This window comes from Rattus norvegicus, chromosome X, assembly GCF_021556685.1.
Source record: "Rattus norvegicus strain SHRSP/BbbUtx chromosome X, alternate assembly SHRSP_T2T, whole genome shotgun sequence".
Taxonomy (NCBI): domain Eukaryota; kingdom Metazoa; phylum Chordata; class Mammalia; order Rodentia; family Muridae; genus Rattus; species Rattus norvegicus.
The window spans coordinates 30,989,199-31,015,486 of record NC_141554.1 but is presented as its reverse complement, the minus strand read 5'-3'; the positions used below and the strand labels follow the sequence as shown (position 1 = coordinate 31,015,486).

General features: G+C 39.6%; 1 protein-coding gene across 1 annotated transcript in view; it reads right to left on the bottom strand.

Annotated features, from left to right (window-relative positions):
* Wwc3 (WWC family member 3) overlaps positions 1-26,288 on the bottom strand; it is a 116,094-nt gene that overhangs the window by 47,956 nt on the left and 41,850 nt on the right. The window contains 4 exon segments of the mRNA NM_001427611.1: positions 6,003-6,082; positions 7,555-7,631; positions 19,117-19,320; positions 22,494-22,603. Coding sequence (NP_001414540.1) covers positions 6,003-6,082; positions 7,555-7,631; positions 19,117-19,320; positions 22,494-22,603 — 471 coding nt within the window.

Below are 26,288 nucleotides of genomic sequence, written 5' to 3'. Positions count from 1 at the left end.
CAGGCATGCAGAGAGCCAGCCTGATGGGTGAAGGGGTTGGCATGGATGAGTGAGAAAGAATCTAAAGGGAAATGAGGTTAGTTCAGGAAGCTAACTCATCATGTCTAGCTAACATTCGAGGGGAGAAAGAAGGCCACCTGAAGGTCATAAGCTGAGGAAACATTTAAAAGAACCTCTGTGGTTACTCACGAGAATCATGAATCACAACAGTGGGTCAACTCTGAGTGGTCAAAGTAGAGTCTGTGAGAGGGACCACATGCCAGATATGGAAATATCACACCATAAACAATAGATGTGGTAACAAGGTGGTCAGAGTAGCATTCTGGCCATCACATAGGTGTCAGACACATATACTGTTAGGCAGATAAAGGCTTCAATGGGAGAAACTTAGGGAAAAGTCATGTTAAGTCAGTGGGCTTCTTGGCCAAAACAGCTCAGATACTAGCACAAGATCCGTGTTAGATCTCCAAACAGGGGAGTACCAAGGGGACTTGCCCTTATCTGTGAGCATACCCAGCCCATTCTTGTGTTTTGTTCATTCCAGAAACACTCTTCAGTTTCTGTCTCCTTCTATTTGCCTCTGGACACTAGTAATGAGTCACATCAAGGTAATTTTCAAGTTAGGTTTCAAAAACTTGTGGAGAGTCCAGTGATCTTTCACTGAAAAACTCACATAAGACTTTTTAAGGATAAATGATGTTTCTATTTTCTGAAGACTTTTGCAGAGGGTCCTGCAAGAAATGTACGTAAATAATTCCTTTAGATGTTCTCTCTCATTCACCAATGAGATAGGCAAAAATGCCATGCCTTAGCTTGTCAACACATTCTGTTGGAAAAGCCATGGAAAATAGAAATGTTCATGTCAAGTGGCAGGAAGACAATATGATGCTGTTGCTGTAGGAAAAAATTGGCAGTGTTCAATATAAAACAAATATATTTATCTTGACCAACCAAACTACCTTTCAGGTACTTATCCTTAAAAATGTGCATGTACAAAAAGAGGCAGAAAGCTTATAGAAAATACTTTGCATGGCTGAGGCAAGCCACCAGGGAAACTGTACAGTACACACAAATTCTTTTCCTGAGAAAATCAATTTTCAGAATACAAAAAGAGGAGAAGCACAGGTGAATAGATTTAACAGATGCACCAAACAACTGCACTGTGAGGGCCTCATTGGAATCTGGAGACAAACAGAATGAGGAAACAGGAAAGGAAACTGCTGACTGGGTGACTAGTACGTGAGATGTTAGTACTCCAATTTCATTCCAAAAAAATCTACAGTTTTAGGAAAAAGACTTTTTAATTAATGTGATTTGGGGGTATTTCTTGCAATAAGAACTTAGGGAATGTAACAGGGCTACATAGTGGCCAAGACTAATCATTATTGGAGTTAAAATAGAGAAAGGGCTGTAGGAGACTTCTCTCTACTTTAATTTTTTATCACTGAAATCTTGCTTCTCCCTCTCCCTCTCCCTCTCCCTCCCCCCTCTCTCTCTTCTATTATATATAAAATTTTAACATTAATCCATATCCAAGGCCAGCTCCCCTCCACAAATATTTGTAGCATATATAGATTTTTTAAATACAAAAGGTTCTTTTTTCCTCCCTTGGATCCAAGCATAATGATGGATTTCCTCAGAGCCAGGAAATTCACCAAGATAAACAAGTCAAGTTTAAAAAGTTATAAGAGGCCAAACTCCTGTTGAGGTGCTCTTCAGTTTCTGGGAAGCAAGAAGAGCAGATGATTTCCGGAGGAAAACCTAAGACTGCTGCCTTAAACTATGTTAGTAACTGAAATAAATAAGTTTCACGTTTATATACAATAGCCCATGTCCTATATGGATTTCATGGTGACAGCAGGATGATTTTTTTCTCAAAAATTCTCAATGAACAATACTAATATGCACGATTTGATACAAACATAAATAACCAATCCTCAATAGCAGAAAATAATTGGACTGTAAAAATCTCATCGCCTGTGGAACTCAAGGCAAGGTACCAGCTTGTACTCACTTCCCAGGCATTTTAAGAGTGGTGTGTCTATGTTTTCTTGTTTTTTCCTTGAGAGGCTGTTTCACAGAATACAGTAAGCACATAGAGACAGTAAAGATTCCAACAGAGCAGTGACATGCTATTTAAGAAGAGTTCTCTCTCTCTCTCTCTCTCTCTCTCTCTCTCTCTCTCTCTCTCTCTCTCTCTTCTTCTTCTTCTTCTTCTTCTTCTCCTCTTCCTCCTCCTCCTCCTCCTCTCCCTCCTCCTCCTCTTCCTCCTCCTCCTCCTCTTCTTCCTCCTCCTCCTCTTCCTCCTCCTCTTCCTCCTCCTCCTCCTCCTCCTCCTCCTCCTCCTCCTCCTCCTCCTCCTCCTCCTCCTCCTCCTCCTCCTCCTCCTCCTCCTCCTCCTCTTCTTCCTTCTTCTTCTTCCTGGAAGGCATTCAAAGCCTGATCTATGGTAGGGCTCAGAAATGAAGTAAGCCCCTCAGGACCAAGGCTAGGGCCAGAATCTCCCCAGCGACTTCTTGATAACCAGAGTAGGGTGGATATCTTCATGAGCTCTAGCAGGCCGGAAGAACCTGCCTTTGACAGGAAATAAGTTTGCAATGACTACTCCCAAGCATGGAGTCTTGCAGTAAAGCAGAAGCTAACTAAAAATAGCATCATATCTCTGTCTTCTAGGATCCCAATTCATATTCCATGTCAGATGCAGGCATGAAAGCTATCCTCTCTCTTTGTGCTTATTCATACTACCCTGCAAGAGAAATAGAGGCCATCTCCTATCCTTGAGCCACTAACAACTACACCAGATGCACCACTTCCCAGCAAGGCCAAAGGAAAGTCCATTTCCCAGTTCCCAGCATATTTCAGGTTCTATATTACACAATCTTAACTGGATATTACAAACATTGTATTCAAACTGGGAAACAGGTTATCCACAATGGGCCAGAAGAAGCACTGGGCACCTAGAAAAGCAATCCCCACCAAAAGTCACAGCCTTTAGGGAAAAGCATAGTTCAGCTCCCCTGTGAGCCTTGGGGCTGCTGTACATTTTTCAGATTCTTTCTGAACCCCACTCAATTTCCTTAAAACATTTGCAAATAAAAAATGAAGTGGACTGCATACACAGAGCTCACCATGAAAATGTCAGATTACCCAGCATCATAGAGTAAAACTATCAGTAGCAAAGAACACTGAAAGCAGGAAATCAAACTCCTATTCAACTACATAGTCCAGGCAACTTTTGATAACTTATCAGATCCATTTATTGGTTTGCTTTTATTCTTTATTCATCCCTTTTAGCAGAATAGCCTCAAAATAAGGAAAGATCCTAAGAACACTGGGTGATCTGTAGGTTCTCTGGATGATGGGGGATGGGAAGATAAAGAGCCTGAATCAGTACACTGGCTGCATCAAGTGGACCAAATGAGCATCAAAGTCAGTAGCCAGGAAGTATAAGGTGACAATGCAGCTTCCAACAGAGCAGTGTTGGAGAAGAAACTTGATTTGCTTAAGACAAAAACTTTTAAAAAGAAGAACAAAAACAGCTGTGCTAACTACTAATTAAAAGAATCTCAGACTGCAGAAGTGAAAGAGAGGCAGACCACACAAACAGACTGCTCAGTGCTAGTGAACAACAAAGAGGGAGGGTAATGACTTTAAAAGAGCTCAAATGGCATTATGCTGATCGGCTTACCAAAACCCACCTGCAGGGGGCATGCCTGTGTTTCTGAGAAAGGGCCATCTTTTAACATTCCTGGGAATTAGAGCCAAAGAAAGCCTGGGGTTCCCCAGGCAAAATCTAACAAATCCTTTGTTTTCTGTCATCCCTGGCACCCAGACAACCTTAACATTAATAAAGGGACAAATAAAACAACCCTGAACGAAGCCAATCCTGGCAGACTACAAGAGTCATTCCTGGGATGGATAAGTGGCTCACAAGTTAAAGTACTTGGTGGATAAGCAGCAAACACCCAGAATATGGATGCCCAGAACTCATATAATTATCAGGTAGCTGTGAGAGCCGGTCTATTATTGTAGCACTCAGAAGGTGGAGAGAGGAGTTCTAGGTTCCACTGAAACCCTATTTTAATGAATAAGGTGGAAAGTGATGAACACTCCCCAGTGTCAGTCTCAGGCCTCCACGTGCATGTCATACAGTTCACACATATGCATATACAAATATACCACAAACACACGTGGAAAAGAAAACTTAGTCAATCTTAATTTAATGTTCAAAACTAGAGTCTGATATGTTCAGGTTATACCCCTTTCACAGGGCTAAGGTAACTATACTTGTCAAATACAGTAAACCATTACCTCTTCATAAAGACAAACAATGGTGCCCTCATGTTTGATACTGTGTTACTGAGTGTGAATTCAGAATACAAAACATTCTATGCTGTTCATTTTTACCAACCACAGTAACCATGCAGATAGACCCATACTTTGTTGAAGGTTAACTAGGTGTCAGGTAATTTTGTACTCTGGACAACTGAACTTGATCAGCACTGCTAATCAACTGCATGTTTGTATCTCTCCCCAATTCTTCTGTTGAAGTCCTATTCTCTAATGTGAAGATATTTGGACAGGGCCGATGGTTAGACAAAGACGTAAGTGAACCCACAAGTCCTCAAAAGAAAGGGAGAGAGAGCAATACTAAATGACTTCTCTCTCAGCCATGTAAGGATACAGTGTAAAGGTAACTGTAAGACAGGGACGAAGTCATTTTTAGGAATGGACTCAGACTTCCAAACTTCATGCAGAATTATAAAATTCAAGACTGTTCATCAAGCCCCAGATGATGGTATTTTGTTGTAGCAGGCAAGATAGCTAAAACAATCATGTAAAGAGGAGAAACACATTCATAGGAAGTATGAAGCACATGCTAAGTTAGCCAGTGGAGCCAGCCTCTAAAAGGATTGCCAAGAAGTAGTAGTCGGATTACTGTTTCTTAAGGAAAACTCTTCCAGGCCAACACCATTATCATTTGCAAAATATAGACTCTTGTTGACTTAATGTGCTGATTTAATACAACTTACTAATTATAAAAATTAGTCTTCAACAAGTTTATAGTAATACAACTCTAATTGCAAGGGTGTGAAAAGAAGGAAGTCTTCTGGATGACACCATTTAACAATACTTTTTGTGATGATGGGAATCTATAACCTGTGCTGCCCAATGTCTAGCCGATAGCTCTGGGCTTCTTAATTGCCAGCATTGGACAACATCTGGATCAGCTGTTCTTTAGCTGTCAGTTACAACCTCTTGGACAAACCTCACTCTCCAAAAATCTTCACATTACAACTCATAACAGTGGCAAAACTTACTATTATGAAGTAGAAATGAAATAATTTTATGTTGAGAGTCACCACATCATGAGGAACTATATTAAGGGGTCACAGCATTAGGAAAGTTGAGAACCACTGGTCTGGACACATTTCAAGGGATCATTTCTAGATGTTTCTGTGGTTAAGACCACTGACTGTTCTTCCAGGGGTTCTGAGTTCAATTCCCAGCAACCACATGGTAGCTCACATTTCAAGTCAGTCACAATGCTATTGACAGCTGGTGTGTAGAAGTCAGAGATGCTACACAACTTCCTTGGTGTTTAGGATGGTCTACAACAAGAGTTATCCAGCCCAAAATATCACTATTGTCATGATAGAGAAAATATGTCTTACCCACATATGACCGTTGAAAACTTCAGGTGTGACTACTAATACTGAAGAACTAGATTGGAATTTTATTTCAATTTCTTTTTAGAATTAAAAAATTAAAAAGAAACTAATAAAATCCTGAGTTTAAAGGTAAATTGTCATGTGTGTCTTAAGGAGTATAGCTATAGAAAAGTATGCATATATATAAAGGGTTTTATTTCCCAAGTATTTCCATTTAAAAGAACAAGGTGGTTTCAAGAAAAAGATACATGACATGTCCAAGCACCAAATGTGTCAGACATTTGAAAACACATGTGAAAATGCTCTCATGCACACATGCAAGTAACTTACTCTTGTAAGGTCTCCACACCCTTTTCTTTGTATTGGAGCTCCTGCTTCATCTGGGCCAGCTCTCGTTTTAATCTGGAAAGCTAAAAATATTTTTTTCCAAATGTAAGCCATGATAAATTATTTATACAACAGTCATCCAAGTTCTTCCTTAGCATTCAACTGCATGGATCGTTCACCTTCCATTATTTCTAGGAAAACTGCCTTGCATAGACTTAAAAATCCCCAATCCTGAGTAGTGGGATGAAATACTGTCTTCCAGACATAGCATGTTACTACACTCATGAGCTCACAGCAACTGTGATTGGCAAGACCTGCACAAAAACAAATCAGCCAAAATTCCAGCATAGATGGGAAGACGTTCCCTTACTGAGGAGTTCTTAGCACTTAATAGCTGATAGGGAAGGGAAAAAATAATCTTTTTGGGATATGGCCACTGGTAGGCTTCCCATATTAATGTAAATATCCTCATACCCACATACATACAGGCGACACTAATTGGACATAGGCTATCAAAAAAAGAAAAAAGAAAAAAAGGAAAAGGGCATGAAGTTGGGAAAGGGATCTGTTTATATAGATAGGGAAAGAGCTAGAAGAAGGAAACATGATAGATATGATCATATATCATAAGATACATGAATGAAATTCTCCAAAGAATAATTTTTAACTCCCTAATCCTGGCAGGTCATATGCAAGTAGGGAATGGTAAGTACTTATTTTTGAGGGTAACAATGTACATATCACACAGCAAATAAGATTCTGTCATCTTCCCTTGTATTTACTCCTCATAGATAGTACCAAGAATACTTGTAGCCTCTGACTACCTGAACCTCAATCCCCTCATAAAGTTCATTACACAGATCTAAACCCACTCTACTTCTCCATCAAACCACTGAGAAATAGGTCCACAAAACTTGTAAGCTCACAAAGATCCCCAGGTGGTTTTCTTTGCTGTGATCAGTCTTAAGAACTAAAACACATAGCCCACTTTAGGAATTGCACACTAGTATCAAGATATTTCCTGAGCTTTGTCACAAAACAATGCATGAGTCCTCTCTCAGACAACCAGGTGGACAAGGGTCTAAAAAATGAGACAAGGTGTCACTTAAAGAACAAAGGTGTCATCAAGAAAGGATCAGCATACTTTTGATAAAGTGCTGCTATAGGAGCTAGCCCTTTGGGACTAGCAACCCAAGAAGAACAACTATCAAGGGTCAAAAGTGGTATCCTAATGGCACAGAGAAGCAGCTCTGTGATACTTGGCCCTGATATGCCATCATCCCAAATGGTTGAATAGTCTACCCTATGAAACATGCAATGGATCTTGGCTACATTTTGTCTGATGAGAAATTGCTTAAAAAAAAAAACTTTGTTTTTTTCTGCCAAGACAAAACAAGTGAAAAATAAAGCAAAATGCATCAGTAATTCAGGAAATAAAAATTTTACCAACGTCTTAGTGTCAGCCATACAATGATCCCACAATGAATCATGATAAGTATTGTTACATAAAAATACACACTGTGCTTCTAGTTGTGGAAACCCTTGTTTTACTTACCCTATCTCGACGACTTGCTATCTCTGCTTTAATCTGGTGTGGATCATACTTTGTATTAGTTGAATATCCAGAGAAGGCTAAGGAAAATGAAAATATTTTATTTTATATTATCATCTTTTAAACAAATAGAAAAAAGTAACTTCTGATTCATCATGTTAATAACTGATTCTCAGTCTGGGGTTTTATACTTAGGCACTGACTCCTAAATAATTAACATTTCACAACCTTAATGATTTTTGCATTAAGATTTACTGAATTATCACCTAACGAAACATAAGCTACAAGGAAGTAAACTGTTTGCTTCTACTACAAACCTATGATGAATAAAGCTCACTTAGACACAAGGGAAAAAAGATTGATATGGAAAACTATTCTTTCTCTGTTACTCTCTTTCCCATATAAACACACAGAAGTGCCTAACAGATAGATTCATGTTAACTATTGTTATTCTCCATGGCTGTATGTTAAAGAATTTCTTTATTGTATATGCTCTCCGGATGGATAATTGCTGGCACAAGAAAGAAAACAAAGGAACACTGAAATATATAAAATTATAAAGCAGTTAGTTTTCTAGTTATGTCAAAATCTAGTTACTATGTCAGTCTAACCAGATTAAGATAGTGTACCCACAAGTTACTTGTTCCCTTGAAACTGAAGTAAGATGATCATACTTTGATTCTAGGTCTGTTTGGATATTTGGCTAAAATAAATCCATAGACTCTTAAACAGTACCATAAATGTGATTTAATGCTTTCTAAAGACACGGTGTCATTAATATGGTGTGAATAGGCCCCACAGATCTGATTCTGCCCATTTCTGTCCTCTCAAAGCCACAAACTTTTTCCTGCATTCCAGAGTCTTGAGACAGACAGTAGCTGCTTCTCCTCTCTCCCCATGCTCTCACCTCTCTATACTGTTTTTTTTCCTTCTCTTTCTATCACCTTTGTTTATATAGCTATATTCTTGGTGGTTTGTACTATAGTAAGTTAATCGCTATTCTCTTCCTCAGTTCCATGGTCTTTATCTGTGAGTCAAGCTACCCGAGCATCATTAGCCTCCTGTGATTTCAGTACCTATGACAGACTGTTCCTCTTATAGTTAACTTAGATGTTTACAACTAGAATTTAATTCAAGATCCTTCCCTCACTTTATATTGGAAAGGACAGCTTAAAACCATCAAGTAGCTTACACAGCAGGATTATTTAAAACTTCAATTAGAACCACATCCAAAGTTAATTTGAGCAGTTCAGAGCTCCTATTTTAAAAACAGCTCTATGGAAAATCTACTATTTAAACCCCATTTAGTCAGAACTTCAAACAACTGAATATACTAGAAATAAATATCTGGAAGAGTGCAGTGTCTGCCAACTTTATCTCAAATTGTCTTATACTTAGAATTGTGATCTCTCAAGGACATGGAGAAACACATTTTTATAACACAATTTTTAGCTGGGTGTGGTAGCTCACGCCTGTAATCCAGGATTTGGGAAGTTGAGACAAGGGGACGGCTTTAAACTGAGGGCCCGCATGACCTACTGAGTGAGACCCTGTACAAACAAGAACAAAATCTATAATTCTTAGGCTAGGAATACAAATCATTCATAGAAATCTTCACAGAATGCACCAGCCTGGAATTTACTCCCCACACACCAGAATTCTTAGATAAGAATGTCTTTCCAAATTCTACAATTTTCAATGTTACCTAATTCATGGATTTCATTTAAGGTCAACAATGAATGTTTGTGGTTAAACAATATTATTTTTAAAAATTTAAAATTGTATATGTAAGGGTGTTTTGCCAACATGTATATCTGTGTGCCATGGAGTGCCTGGTGTCCATGGAGCCAGAAGAGGGCAAACTCAGCCTTATTTATAATAGCCAGAAGCTGGAAAGAACCCAGATGCCCTTCAACAGAGGAATGGATACAGAAAATGTGGTACATCTACACAATGGAATATTACTCAGCTATAAAAAACAATGACTTTATGAAATTCGTAGGCAAATGGTTGGAACTGGAAAATATCATCCTGAGTGAGGTAACCCAATCACAGAAAAACACACATGGTATGCACTCATTGATAAGTGGCTATTAGCCCAAATGCTTGAATTACCCTAGATGCCTAGAACAAATAAAACTCAAGACGGATGATCAAAATGTGAATGCTTCACTCCTTCTTTAAAAGGGGAACAAGAATACCCTTGGCAGGGAATAGAGAGGCAAAGATTAAAACAGACACAGAAGGAACACCCATTCAGAGCCTGCCCCACATGTGGCCCATACATATACAGCCATCCACTTAGACAAGATGGATGAAGCAAAGAAGTGCAGGCCGATAGGAGCCAGATGTAGATCTCTCCTGAGAGACACAGCCAGAATACAGCAAATACAGAGGCGAATGCCAGCAGCAAACCACTGAACTGAGAATAGGACCCCCGTTGAAGGAATCAGAGAAAGAACTGGAAGAGCTTGAAAGGGCTCGAGACCCCATAGGTACAACAATGCCAAGCAACCAGAGCTTCCAGGGACTAAGCCACTACCTAAAGACTATACATGGACTGACCCTGGACTCTGACCTCATAGGTAGCAATGAATATCCTAGTAAGAGCACCAGTGGAAGGGGAAGCCCTGGGTCCTGCTAAGACTGAACCCCCAGTGAACTAGATTGTTGGGGGGAGGGCGGCAATGGGGGGAGGATGGGGAGGGGAACACCGATAAAAAAGGGGAGGGGGATGTTTGCCCGGAAACCGGGAAAAGGAATAACACTAGAAATGTATATAAGAAATACTCAAGTTAATAAAAAAAAAAGAAAAAAGAAAAAAAAGAATGACTTGTTTATTTATAAGTGACATTAAACTTTATTTTGCTTGAAAAAAAAAAAGAAGAAGAGGGCAAACTCCATGGAACTGGAGTTTGTGAGAACAACATGCAGGTGCTAAGAATTAAACCTGGTTCCTTCAGAAGTGTAACCAGTGCTCTTAATTGCTGAGGTATCTCTTTACCTCCTCGCACATTGTTCTTATCAGGCAAAAATTATTTTTAGAAAATCTCTACATCAGGGCCAGGGAAACAGTTCAATGAGCAAAGTACTTCCTTTGCAAATATCAAGACCTAAGTTTAAATCCCCCAAACTCACATGAAGCCATAACACATCTCTAATCTCAATGTTCCTACAGGTAAGTCGTGAAGACAAGAGAATACCCAGAAGCTTTTGGGCTACATATCCTGGTATTCAGAGATGTGAAAGGACAAGATGGCTTGTCTCAAGGTGGAATATAAAGAACAACATTTAAGGTTGCTCCATAACCTCCACACACATGCTGTGTATACCCACATTTGTACGCACACGTCATATACACATGATCTCCACATCAAGTATAACTCCCATACCTAAGCTTAAAAGCCCCCAGTTAAATAGTTAAGTGTAATATGTAAATGAGACTAAGGGGTGTTAATCTCCAGTACACTCAAGTTAAACTTTTAAATTTAATTCAGGGGGATCACCCCAATAGTCAATATCTGTGATCCTTCCCACTGAGGCTTGAAACTAACCCCCCTAGCACTAAAACTGAACATCAAACTTCATGTTAAGAACTAGTAACAACCAAGCTTGGAAGAAAGTTCTATCCATAAAGTACCTGCCACAGAAGCTATGTAAAAAGCCAAGCACTGGGGGAGGGGGAGCAGGGGGCTATTTGTAATTCCACTGCTGAGATAGCTGAATCCCTGGAACTTGCTGGCCAGACAGAATAGCCTAATCAGTGAGATACACTGTCTCCGAAAAGTAAATAATAGTAAGAGCAAACTAAAGCCCCTGAAGAACATTACCTGAGGTCTAGTCTCCACATACTTTTGCACTCAGATGCTCATATGTGCACTCCCCCCACACAATTATGAATTATGTGTACTCCTGAACACACACACACACACACACACCCAGAGAGAGAGAGAGAGAGAGAGAGAGAGACTGACTAAGTAACATGAAGTAAAACTTACCACCATAAAACTGTTCCTGCCTCTGAAACTTCACAGAAAATATTAGCAGGGACTTGAAAAATACATGAGAGCTGTGCTGGCCACGACTGGACATCTACACAGCAACCTCTCCCTATCCTTCTCCCTACCCTATCTCTTGCTTCTCCCTAACATAATCCTAACACTGAGCAGTAGTCATCCTCAGCATTCTTAAGATCTAGATGGTAGGCTCAATAAAACAAGACTACTACCTCAGAGGCTCCAAACCCACCAACTAAAACCCTCTACCCAATCTCAGAGAGACTCCATTGTTCATGAAATGCTTAGTGTCCAAGCACGTGGGTCCAGACACGTCGTCCACGTGTACAGGTAAAACAATATGAAATGTCAGCTTTTACTACACTGAAATCATTTCTGTTACTCTCTAAAATTAAGAAATTCTATCTCTGGGATGAGGGAAAAGCAATCCGAGTATCCATGACTGCAAATATATTTAATGTCTAGATGTTAAGAATAGTTGTGAACACTGGCAAAACTTTTAATAGTATAATTCAATTTATAAATAAAATCCTCAGTTCCAGTAAATCTATCAGAATCACTTTCAGAGTCCAAAAAAATACCTTGGACTCCTGACCCCTTTTCACAGCACACATGTCACATTTATTACAAGGTACCTATCTTCAATCCAATGTTTATAAACATTGAGGCTTCCACCTCAAGAATCTCTTCTCTATTGGCGGTTCAATGTAGAAAGGCATTAAATAACTTAAGGAATATGTTCAGGAACATAATGTTGCTTTGGATAACAATAATGTTATAGCTTTAGCTGAATCACAAAATGCAAAGTATTATACGTTATTATCACAGAAATGCCTTTCATACGTATTTTACGTATTGTCAGAAAACTCTTTGTCAAACAGAGAAAAGGATAGTGTTTTCCCTCTATAAGAAAAACACTGTGTTTGTAGTGACTTGACCTACACTACTCCATCATTCACAGGAGGAACCACAGCTTTTTTGAGCTCTTGGGGATTAGCTCTTAGTAAATAGGCATGCCCTCCTGTAGCCTTCAGAATTCAGGCTTGCTGACTAACATGTGAGAAAAATGCTGTGTGATCTATTTTTCTCTGGCCTGCTCCAACCTGCCTGTGGGAAGGGAAACAAAAGGATGACAGGACTGCCTAAAGCTCTCAATCCTAAACCAGACAAGCAGATGAGAAAACCTTTAGCTGAGTGCCGATGGCAGATAGTCTGAGTGGGATGGGCTTGGAGCCTCAGAAAGAATGTTGGCAGCACTGATGGCTGATAAGGTCAAGCTTTGCCACCACCTGACCAAAGAATCCAGGATGAGTCAGCATGTTCTCACCGGAGATAAGACTGCCTCTTTCCCAGGCACCCAGAAACACTTGTGGCAGCTCAGCTCATTCTTGGAACCAGGATAATAAAGTTACATTCCCGCTGCTAGGTGGGACAAGTCACAGTTAATCTAGACCACCAGACCTCAACTTAGGAACTATCTACAGGACTTTAAAGATAGGAACAATAAAAGTGTCTAACTCCATCCTTTGATAATTAACAGTCGGTAGCAGTTGAAAAAGGCCCTCTCCAGGAGACTTGTCCCCATGGTTGACAACTGCTGGTCTAGACTGAGGAATAGAAACTTTTTCCATGAAGAGAGAAATACAAATTATGTTGGTTTTTTGTTGTTGTTGTTGGGTTTTTTGTTTGTTTGTTTGTTTGTTTGTTTGTTTGTTTGTTTTTGGCTCTCTGGGCAATATAGTCTGTCTCAAATACCTGATTCTGCTGTTTAACTGCCATAGACAGTAAATGAGTGAATGGTCATGGCTCATTTCCAAGAAAATGTTTTTGCAAACACCTGCATTGATAGAATTTAGCCTGCAGGGCTAACATCGTTTGCAGACCTGTGGCTCAGAGTACAATTCTACCCCAGGCAAGAATTTCTTCCAAAAGCTCCTGTGAATGGTCACATAGTTCATCTGAATTCATGCAGAGGCTAGAGTTTCACAAGAATGAGGGAGTAACTACAGAAAAAAAATGCTGAGATAAAGAATGCATTAATCAGTAAAAGGAAGACAAACAGAGGAATATGTTGCAATGAAACATGTAGGAGAGAATTCTGCAAAATGGAACAGTAGGAAAAATAAAGGTATGTCCAACTGTAGAAGTGCTTCATCTCCAGTGGTATACAAAGCATAAACTAGGACTGTATACCAGGCAGTGAGTTCAGGTGCTCAGAGACATTTAGGAGGGTTGTGATCTCTGTGCCTGGAGACATGTTTGCTCTAATACATCTGAACATCTGAATCTGTTTTGGTCAGGAACCAAAAAGGTCAAGGCTTGGATATTCTTAGATACCAGATGGCCCAATATTGATACAAAATCTTTTCTTTCCAATGAATAAAGTTTCATTCTGGTGATTCTATATAGCTCAGGGGGTAAATGTGTGAAGGGTGTGGACAAAATGCACTTCCGCTCCTCCAATTCTCTCCACACCCTTCTGTTCCGGCATTAGAAATGGCTCTTCTAGTTTGTTTCTATTTTATCGCTGTTGCCTCATTTTCCTGACAATCAGCCATTAAGGATAAATTGTGTCCCCAGCATTTAAATTCATATCAACAGCAGGTACTAAATATCTGTGCAAAAAATGAATATCCATTCATTAATGATCCTGTGTGGGACACAAGAAAGTCAAGAAACAGAAAGTACTCTCCCTTATAGTTGTCCCATGTATTCTGCATAATTTCTAGACACCTTATTAATTTATAGTCAATCAGTTTTAGATAACTTGAAAATGGAGGAGTGCCAAACGTGTTTCAAAATTGCAACCAGCACTTCTGCAATGTCTCTTCGTTGTTTAAGAAAGAGTATAGACAATTGAAGGTCACAAACACAATGAGTTCCAATTGAATTTCTATCATCTGGGTACATAGCCTGAAAGAAATAGTTTAGTCCCACAGATAGTGTCTCTCACTTTCTTTCCCTCCCATCTCCTCTCCTCTCTGTCTCTCTCTGTCTCTCTCCACAACCTTGAGGTTTGTGCTTGTGTGGACTTGTGCTTGTTCATCTGTGTGACAGAATAGATGTGTGTGCTGGTATGCATGCAAGTGTCGCTCACAGACAGACTCAGATTTTGTTTCTTAAGCAGTACCTTTTTGAGACAAGATTTCTCACTGGCTTGGAACTTGCCAAGTAGGTTAGGCTGGCAATCCCTGGGGGAATCCACCTATCTCTACCTCCCTTAGTGCTAGGATTAGAAGCATGTGCTACCACACCCAGCTTTTTGCATGGTTTCTGGAGATTGAACTCAGAAGGCAAGCACTTTAATGACTAATCTATCTTCCCAGGCTTATATTCAATTTCTTCAGAGAACAAAGAGGAAAAAAAGAGAACAATGAAGATCACAGCTTGTGCTTATAATTGGCAATCATATTCAAAACATTAGCTTATTAAATACATTTTTGCTTTTGCTTAAAGTTATTCCAATGGAGAAAATTAATTAATAGGAAGCAAATCTAGATAGGCAGTGCTCACTCAGTTCCCAGTACCTCAGCAAGGAGGCTTGCTACCTCCTTGCTTGAATTGACCAGTTGGCATACAGAGAGGTCCAATGTTGCTGGTTGGAGCCAGATGTGCTATGGATCCAGCCAGAAGAAACTCCTAACATGGTCCCAGGTCCTCTGTTGTGGCAGTATAAGACATCTGTTAGATTATAGACATTTAAGCCAACAGGACTCTACTGAACTTTACCCTGTGGCTAGAAAGAATTCAGTTGAGTCATGACTAGCAGGGTTTTCCTCATTGTAATCAGTAGCTCAGGTTAAACAGAACATTGAAAAGGGCTGGTGGAAACCCTAGGGACAGCAGCCACTTGATAAACCACTTGGATTAACTCCTAGATTCCATTCATAGCTGACTTTTTCCCTGGTGAGCTGATAGGCCCCAGGAAGCTCCATTGGCATCTCCAGCCTTTTCCTGAAAACAGACAGGTCCAACTCTGGCCTTCAAAACAGCCTACTCCTGGATCTACTGAGTCTAGAAGTTTACTCTGGCAAGTCAGGAGATGGAACCTGTTGAACATGTCCTAATATCACTATACTCAGAGTCATAAGATACTTCTCCTGGTGACACAGAAGTCCCTTCAAAAACAGTATCTTGAGTCTTTCGAACTGGAGGAAGGAATGTAATTGAGTATAATTATTTATTTGTCTAAATGTCAATGGAATGAAAAGCCCATGGAAATATTTAAAAAAAAAAATAAATGATTTTGTCAGTGCTTTAGTTCCATTGGACTTGTGAGTAACCTTGCTCCATAGACTAAGCACGATACTGAAGTGCCTCACTTACTCTTCCTCAAATCAAGTACTCTAAGGATGTCTGTGTTTTCAAAGTCATATACTGCTGAGTCTCAATGCTCAGGCCTAGCTAAACTAGTAGTTGCCAGGTCTTAGCACATACTTCCTTTGACTAAGTTTACCTTTTCCAGTCACTGAAAAGAAAATTCTTTCAAGTTTTCCTGACATACACTCCTTCTGTTTCCTTCTTTTAAAAACAAAACTTGTTTTTAGATTTATTGATTTTATTTTATGGGTGATATGTTTTACTCTGTTCATTTGTATGTTGGTGTGCCACATGTGCCTTGTGTTGACAGAGTTAAAAGAGGGCATGGGATCCCCTGGAACTGGATTTACAGACAGTTGTGAGCCATCAGGTAGATTCTGGGAACCAAATCCAGGTTCTTTGGAAGAACAAGAGTTCTTAACTTGTGAGCCATCTCTTCATACCATTTATTGCCTTCTAAAGTCTGAATTTGGATCTTTTCTTGGGGACATAACCAAAATATGTGTGAAATAAAGCACATAAGCATTTCTGGAAAGAAATACAATACTATGGCTAACATAAAACAAGGAAGAAACAAAACACTGTCAATATCCACCTCTTCTTTAGCTACAAAAAGTGCTAATCTTATATGGATTAAACTAGTTTCTGCCAAGTAACTTTCTGGAGATTAATAGCTGCTAACTATATTACCTCAGACCCAAGTATAAGTCAATGCTTCAGCTCAGTGTGACCTTGAGGCTCTAAGTCTGTGACCTTCTGACACTTTGAGAACACTACATGATGGGCCATAAAAAGACTGAAATTTCATTCAGTATAGTGTCTGGGAGCAATAGAATATATATATATATATATATATATATATATATATATATATATATATATATATATATATATATATATATATGAAAAGAAATAGAAAAAAAGACCCGTGTGCTACATTTTTAGAAATAGAGTCAGACAGAACTTAAAGATGAATTTATAATTTGAAAGGGTATGTACAAAAAAAGAATGTCTTAAATCACTAACCTACAGTTCTGCTTTAATAAAACTAGAAAAAGAAAGGGGTAGCAAGATGGATTAATGGGTAAGACACTTGATGCCAAACCCAAGGATTTGAATTGGATTTCTGGAACCCACATGATGGACTAACCAGCCAGTCTAATCTGATCAGGGAGGCCTAGGTTCAGTGAGGGACTGTGTTTTAAAAAGTAATATAGAGAGCGATTGATACAGATCTCTAGTCTCCATGTGAATTTGTGCGCGCGCGCGCGCACACACACACACACACACAGGAGAGAAAAAACATAAATTATTAATATCAGGCATGAAGGAAGAGACCACCTACCTCACAGTCTGCCTATGAACATTAAAAAAATAATTTTCAGACTTGACAGCTCAGATTACCATCTAACTATCTTCCTATAGGCTTAATGTAGCTGGCTACCTGTATTTATATTTTTTTACTGGAACATAATTTAGTTTATTCAAATTCTGCCTCTAACTGTTTTAGCACAATAACACCATGGTTGAGTAGATGGCACTGAGATGGAATGGCCAACAAACTTTAACATATTTACTGCTGATACTTCACAGAAAAGACTGTTAATTTAGGAATTGAATGAAGTAGATAAACTTTTGAAACATATAAATACAAAAATGAACTCAAGAAGAAACACAAATTTAAATAGGTCTTTATCTACTTGAGAAGTTTCCACAAAGAAGTTTATACACCAGGACTTTTCTAGTGAATGGGACCACAATAGTTAAGGTAGCATGGATACTAAACCCTTCATAAACTCTTTCAGAGAGGACAGAAGGGATACATGTTAATGCATTCTATGAGACCAATACAGCCCTCCTACAAAAATTAGATCAGTCTTAAAAGAAAACTGTGGAGAGAAGAAAGCCTCTATAGCTCAGTGCTGAGTTGATCTATCACTTTCTAGTGGAAAGTTCAAAAAAATAAAGTAGGAGGAACCAATGTCTTATATGACCAAGAGATAAGATGACTTGAAAACAACACATCATTATACCTTTGCCATTCCCTCAAGAAACAGAGCAATGGAAATATTTTAAATTCCTGATTCAGGGAGAAACCCTTCGCCAATATGCAATAGCTTCTAAGCTTTTCACCTTCAGCAGCTGCAACAAAAAACGCACAAGGCATACAGCCCTTTGGCCTCAATTCCATTCTGACTTGCAATACAAAAATGCTATGATTGTATCTTTAGTGGTCAAAGCTCCGTTACCACAGTAAATACCTGGTAAAAATGCAGTGTCAGTAGTAGGTTCCTCCCCACCCCTCCATGTCACAATCAGACATAAAGCAAAATCTAATAGTACCAAGTTCATACCACCACCACCACTATCTCTCTCTCTCTCTCTCTCTCTCTCTCTCTCTCTCTCTCTCTCTCTCTCTCTGTCTTCCTCCCTCCTTCCCTCCCTCCCTCCTTCCCTCCCTCCCTCCTTCCCTCCCTCCAAGGTTATTGCTACCCAAAATAATGGTGGCTAAGATATGTGTATAGGCAATTCTTTTGGGAAGGATCATGCATGTCCATATAGTGACTGTCCATGTCACAAAAGGTTCTGGTTTCTAAAACTGAACCTGGATCCCTCTACACCTAGGTGCCTGCTAAGCACTAGTAAAATGAGAGCTCACCTCTGGCAGCCTCTAAATGGAACCTTCCAAGGTTCCATTTGAGATCAGCAGAGAACAGCCTCTTATTTAAGAGTCAGAGATACCTGGGTTAGACTCCCTCAGTGTTCTGACCAATGAAGTCCTAAAGTCCAGGAACAGCCTTTACACTGTTAGGAGACTGACATAGTTACAGACTCCCGAATCTCCCCCATTCAGTACTCAGAAAGCTGTTCTGTGGGCTTACTCAAGAGCTCATTTTCAGACAAGCAGTGCTAACTGTAGCCATCTCTAAGCAGAACCCTCCAAGTGAAACCTGGCAATCATGAAATGGAAGATTGTTTCACACACAGCCTGAAATTGTATGGATATTTACTTTTTACCATTCATACCTGATCTTTCTGTTAGTCACCACCATAGTCCAGAATCTGCATCCAACACAGATAACTTGATAAATATGGATTGCCTAATAGTATGTGACTAAGACTTTACAAAGCTTTCTTGCCCAAATACAACTGACCATATTCAGAGAACTCAGCCAAGAGAGTGGCTTTAAAGAAACAGATGTTCATTGAAGGAGAAAAGTCAACTCACAGCTGGTATATGAGCGGCCATCATCCTCACACAACTTGTGCAGTTGTTGATATTCTTCCTGAGCTAGCTCAAACCGCTGTTGCTTGATCTGGTAGATTTCTTTCTTGGCATTGAGAGCCTCCTGGGCTACAATTAAATACTCCTTCAGCATGCGTTCTTGCTCTCGCCTCCACTGCTCTCTTGGATCTTCAATCTGAGTAAGCTCTGAAGTAAAAAAGGGAAAGTCACAAGTGAGCTGAGAGTGAACTCTGCAAGTTGACTGACAGGTGTTTATGTGACCAGTTAATTAACTAATTACCAGAATGAACAATATGAAAGAGTCTACATCATGAACCTTTATGAAGAGTGTCACACCTTTTACTAAAGTACTCATAGCTCACACAAGAAAATGCTACAGAGATAAAAGGGAAGGAAATACAAGAAAATAAGCATTGGAGATGACCCTTAATGAGCTTAGAACTGTAAAGCTAAAGGGTATTTATGACATTCTTCCCACAGACCTCTTTAATGTGGGATAATTTATACACTACTGCCCCCAATACTGTCTTTGTATTCTCTCTTGACCTCTTTATCTCTTGACACAACTGTAACATTCCCCACTTCTGCCTTCTCATTCTGCAGGCCTGGGGAGGGAACAGACATGTCTCCAGCTCCAATCTTTTTTCTCAAATTCCAGTCTGTGGAATTCCTACTTCCTGACTTCAACTCCTTCTACACAGACTCAAAGTAATTGTAAGCTAGTCTCCAAAACACAAATCATTCTCATACATTGGCCTTTCACTATCGAAAGCAAGACCATGCCAGACAATATATTACTTCATCCTAAGCTTTCCTCTTTTACTGTAAGCAGCACAAAATAGCCTCACCTGAGCTAGCCATACTGGGAATCAACCTGAATCCTATCCTCAAAGAAATTCAGGTCTTAGTTTCCCCTCCTATAACATGCTAAGGGTCACGAAGACTTGCTGGAATAGCATAGAGAGGCTCCAACATGGAAGAGTATTAAAAGCACAATGTTAACTAAAGAAATCCAAACCCAATAGGGAACATAGTGTTTGACCCCATGGATATGAAATGTCTAGAATAGGCAAAAATGCAGGGATAAAAAGCAGATTGGTAATTACCAGAGACTGTGGAAAAGATGATTGCAGGGTGACTGCTTAAGGAGGTGGGTTTCCCTTTGCATTAAATAAGAGTGTTTTGCAACTAAAGCTGGCTGTACAAATGTACAAAATACAATTTGACTGTTTACTTTAAAATGGCTTCCTTTATGATGTATGGATTTTATCTCAAAGGGCTTTAGAAAGGTAAATTATATATTGTCTGTCACATGCACATGTGCACATACACACAGAGGGAGGGAGGGAAGGAGGGAGGGAGAGAGGGGAGAGGAGAGGAGAGGAGAGGAGAGGAGAGGAGAGGAGAGGAGAGGAGAGGAGAGGAGAGGAGAGGAGAGGAGAGGAGAGAGAAGAAAGAGACAGAGGCAGACACAGAGGCTGAAGCAGAGACAGAGTAAATGTTCCAAACCAAGAAGACTCCCTTGGAAATACTCTCCCTACCTACTTGACCCTATTCAGTCACCGCTGTCACCCCAGACTCTTAAAAAGCTCTCCAAGCATTTAGTATGTCAATTAGGAAAATAAAAATGCAAAATACCAAAAGTCAGAACTCTACCCCAGCACCGGAGTTCAGATACACTTGGCTTAATTTAAGACAAGGGCAGGGCTTTTTAATAACTGCCCAGATGTTCCTGATGTTTATTCAGCTGTGAGACCCACTGTAACCAGCCAGGTGAACAGCATTATTCACATTATTTCAGAGCCCCTGAGGGTCTTGGGAACCTCTAGCCTGCCAGTCTAGGATCTATTTGTTGATCTTACTTCATCATCAACCTGTACAGTTCCGATGTTAATACTTGATTCCTCAGATTTTGTGCTTTAAAGAATTTCAAAGTTGGATTCTCTGAAGATCTATAAGGAAGGAGTTGGTATGACACTACAACTGTTGTTCCTCACCTACTGTTTCCTATGTGGTGGGACATACTTTTATGGTGGCTGAAAAAAATCCTTTGTCTCTATTTGCTCATAGGTTCATGTCTACATTTGAGAATATTAAACCCTTAAGAGTTGGGAACTTCAGGAAATCTTTATAGACCCTTTGCCATTTGGTAAGCATAAACATCCACGCCATGGGTTCCTGAGAAGGACAAAACCTAGTGATATAGCCACAGTGCCAATACCCATGGTCCAGGAGACCCAGAGAGGAATAGAGTATGTATTCAAAACTTCCCCTTAGAACCTTAGCTAGGAAGACAAGTCTAGACGACCACCTTCCCCTGAACATCCACAGTGATGAGATGCCGGGCATGCTAAGAGCCAGTGAAAACACTACCTTTAGCTTCAGTCTCTCATCTGTCCTTTCCAGTATTCAGTAGATCCACCTTAAAATTTCCCGATACTTGGATACCTGCCTGAAGAGCAGCAGGGCCAGAGAAGTACTTATTCCCCTTCTCCAATCATCATTGGCTAAGCTTTGGAAACACTGGAACTGCTGTAGTTTCAGTGTCCAACATCAGAAAGTTCACTGTTCCAAGTTCTAAGACACAAAGATTCAGTTCCAAGAAACTGAAAGCTTTGTAGTCAGCCTCACAGGCCCAGAGTAGAAAAGAACTTCAAAGTCACAGAAGTAAAGAACAGCATGGGTATACAGCCATACAGAATAAACTGAAGCACAGAAAACAAGCCAGTCAAAATATGATAATGACAAAAGTACTGAAAGGAGCTAGAATTAAAATGCAAAGAGAGTCAGAAATGGAACCTTAATTAAGATCTGGTTAAAGAAGGCTGATGATTAAGAAGAGGCAGAACACCAAGAGCAAGACCTAGAGGACAGATCTTGAATGTGGTATAGCTTCTGAGTTTGGGTTTCTACATCTCACCTCTTCTCACATTAGAAGTATGTTCATTCTTTATGTTGGAGCTATCTTAAGCACTATAGGATGTTGAGAAGCAACCCTACTTTCCACCCACAACATGCCAAAAGCACCTCTCTCAGGCTTGGCTATAGGAAATATCTCCAGACATTGCCTCTGGGGGGAGGACAATCACAGCGGCTTCTAAGAATGTGTAGGTTCTACTTTGCAATCAACATGAGGTAATTTTCTGTTTCTGAATGCCTGGGGAATTTATTCCTTATAGAAAATAGCTTTGTGTATTCACTACTCAGCTAAGGAGAACAGAGTATACCATATTACAAAACCTCAATATTTCATGGGGCACCATGATCACTTTGTTTTAGAGAACAAGGGTTTAGCATTTCTGAGATTCTATGTGAAATAAAAAGAAAAAATAACAATGCAAATGTGGCAATATACTTACTATTTATGTGGTCCATATAATAAATTCCAATTTGTTTATCATATACAGTTTCCCATCCTAAAGGAAGTTCATCCCCAACACAATCAGCAAAAGTCAGTGGCTTTGTTATCCTGCAAAATAAAATTATGAAAACAAATTTTAAAAGTCAGGTCAGATTTGAATAACTTTGCTGATCTAAATTATTATTTAGTAAGAAATATAATTCATATTACTAACTGATAGCTTTTGCCCAACCTACTCACTTGAAAATTAATTTACCGGGTCTAGTTAAGTAACAATCAATAATCATGTAAGTATGAACACAATTAAAAGCCTCATACTATTGCAAAGCACACTTTAAAGACTAGTGAAAACAGATATTGACAATGACCAACCAAACAAGTAAGACAAGCATCTTCTTCCACAGTGTGATTAATGAGGCCATGGCAGTGGAATGTAACTCTTCCAAAATAGGAGAGAACTAGGCTCTGTTCTCCCTCCCTGAGAAATGTCCTCCCTCACAACTTTCAGTTCCACATAATACACATGAATACTGCCTTAGGTCTATGTACGAGTACTTGCAATATTGTCATCTCCCCACTAATAAATCAAATATCAACCACTGCACAAAAGTAAAAAGCCAAGAAACCTAACAATAATAGTGAGGTGCCTTCTGAGTACTTCATTCCTTGTACAGTAAGGATCAAAGATTTCAAAGGGTCCCCTTTTTCATTTCCTACAGAAAAACAGCCAAAGCACAATGCCTACAAATATCTCTTCTTGGAGGAAATCTGATTAAGGAATCCTGGGCTTAGCAGGAGATAGAGAAAGTAAAGGGTGTACCATGGATAATTTTTTTAATCAGAGCCACTTCCCTCCCCCACTCTCATGATCATGTTGATTGACAAGCCGGTTTGAGAGCAGCAGCTGTTGTATAAAACAGGACACACCTATAATTGTCTGAGTCTGGGCAGCTATCTCTTTGGTTGTCTCTATAAATGCACACTGACTGGCATGCATGGGAATCTGACAATCTAAATTTCACAAGCTCAGTCCTCCCACTTCTTCTGTTCAAGTCCCTGGCTGCAGAAAACTGAAGACATCAAAACCATAGCTAGTCCCCATGAGATTTCCCCCAAACTGGTTCGACAACAAAGCTCTTTCTCCTGGGATGGTTGAAAAAATTTAATAAACATTATCAGAGCACTGATTCCAATCACCCCTTAACCTACATTGTAAACATATGATTTCAAGAAGCTATGGTCATTGCAAAATAAAAATGTATAAAAGATAAAATAGGCTATAGCCATCCTCCACAATATGGTACATTAAAAAGGAGGAAGAGAAGCAGGAGGAGGAGCAGGCACAGGAGGAAGGGAAGAACCACAGAGAACAATCTGTTGCACATTTCCCTGCTTCATTCCACAACACACATTTGAAACAGGATTTACTTCCAGGGAAAATAGGGTAATGGTATGCTTCCCATGTTAAGCCAGCAGTGGCAGGATATTGTTCATGATGGGAACAGATCACAGCAAAAATAATTCTGCTTGAATGCAAATTGCAGCTTGAATATATCACTGCCATCCCAGCATAGTAAATATTCATATATAAGCCTAGCGAACCATGCCCAGAGACAGTTATATCTGAAGTTTATTTACATATATGATATGATTTAATAACATTTGCAAGTGGGAAACATATTTTTATATGACTGCTGAGCTCAATCCACTTACTTTAGACTTAAGAACTGCTGGAAAATTACAAGATGCTATGTTTCCATATTTTATAAAGAAAGTCAAGTTGTTATAATAACAACTCCATATTCTTTGTTCCAGAAGAAAACTGAATAGTACTTCTGCCATTTTGATGAATCTTATTTTGGCATGTCTCCTGATTCCATTCCTTTCTATGTCAAACATGAATTGTTATAATCGTGCACAGAATGAGTGCCTCAATGCAAGCCAAGGAGGAGCTACTCCTCAGTTAATATCAACAGCAAGGACTCTATAGCCACAGAAAAGTTATGAAGTCCTTGAAGATGGTCTCAGAATCCACAGCACCCACCACATTCTCCTACACCACTGGCTTTGAGAAAAACCATAATCACATTCCAAAGATGCTTAAGCTACCTCATCATGTCTTTACTGTACCAATATCAAAAATTGTTATTCTGCCAAAAAGGTGTTTGGGAAAATACTACTTTAAGAATAAATATATCATGAGTTATACAGCTTCAGAAACTGTTCGATCACATGAATGATGAGGATATTGCCTCCGGGCACTGTCTGGGATTTGAAAAGTGAAGTTCTTAGGGTGATGGTTTCTGACTTTTTTAAAAAAAATAATTTATGTATTTTATATAATGATGAGTACACGGTAGCTTCAGACACACCAGAAGAGGGCACCAGATCCCATTACAGATGCTTGTGAGCCCCCATGTGGTTGCTGGGGACCTCTGGAAGAGCAGTCAGTGCTCTTAACTGCTGAATCATCTCTCTAGCCAGGTTCCTGACTTTTCAGGGTGAGATTGGGGAACCATTCATGACAGACCTTCATTGGGAAGCAAACACACAGCACCAAATGCAAGGTACAAGGTATCATCCTGGACAAATGTCATGTTACTTTGTCTTGCCAGCTATCAACCTTCACTTGAGAGGGAGACAAGGACTCTTCCTCAAATTCAGTGGCTCTCTACAAAAATGTTCAACACTGGTCTCAGAGTATAGCTTAGCAATAGTGTGCTTGTCTAACATGTGTAACACCTTTAATTCCATCCCCAAGAACATACATGAATACATACACAAATGTGTACACAAAAATGAGTGTTCCAGGCCCTTGGGTTGGTGTTCTACTCCTCCCCAAACAAGCCCATAAATATGTTGTTCTTTTTTACTTCAACCACTACACACACACAGACACACAGACACACAGACACACAGACACACAGACACACACACACACACACACACACACACACACACAAACACACACACTTTTATTCCAGGTAGACTCTGTCTCCCTGATCCCCTCCCCTTAACCCTGCAAAATCCATGCCCTCTTCAGTCTACTACCTTGCCTTTAGTCTTTCTTAGGCGTGTTACTAAAGCTACTCCTCTGTCAAGATCTGAAGATCTGAAAAGGTCACTTCATCCCTCAAAAATCATTAGCAAGGATTTGTCCAACTCCCAAACCCTTTCTGCTGTGGAAGCAATTTTCATTTTTTTTTTTGACTCACTGGGTGAGTGGGCAGGAAAACTGCCATATGTACTCTGAGCCACATCAACTACATTTCTGTACATCTTCCAAGGGTATAAGGCTAACTGTTTAATGGCCTTACTCAACCAGATTCCAGCAGAGACCTTGTAAAGGAAAGCAGCCTTGATTTCCTCCTGAGAAAGGCCTATCCTCACTGAGTCAGCTATAGTACCCCTACAATAAAATTCGCATCTCCGATTCCAGAAAATCAAGCCTTTTAATCTAAATAACTCCAAACCCTACAACTACCCTTCCTAGTCAGATTCCTTCTTGTATTTCTCAATGAACACAGGATGCACGCCTTCTCATGGGAAGAGCTCTAGAGAATTCAGGCATCTTCAGGATGCCTAACACCAATAAGTACAAACTTTTACATCTTACCATATGGCTTTCAAGTCATTGTGGGTAGAAAAAAAGCACAGAACTCTTCTCAGCACAAAGGCAGTGAGAACCAGAAAGAGCCAAGAAGGCTCACAGCAACTTGGCTTACATTTCCTTTAAAAAGGTGTTGTGATTGTGTTATTTTATCACAACCAAAAAGACGGAAAAAACAAAACT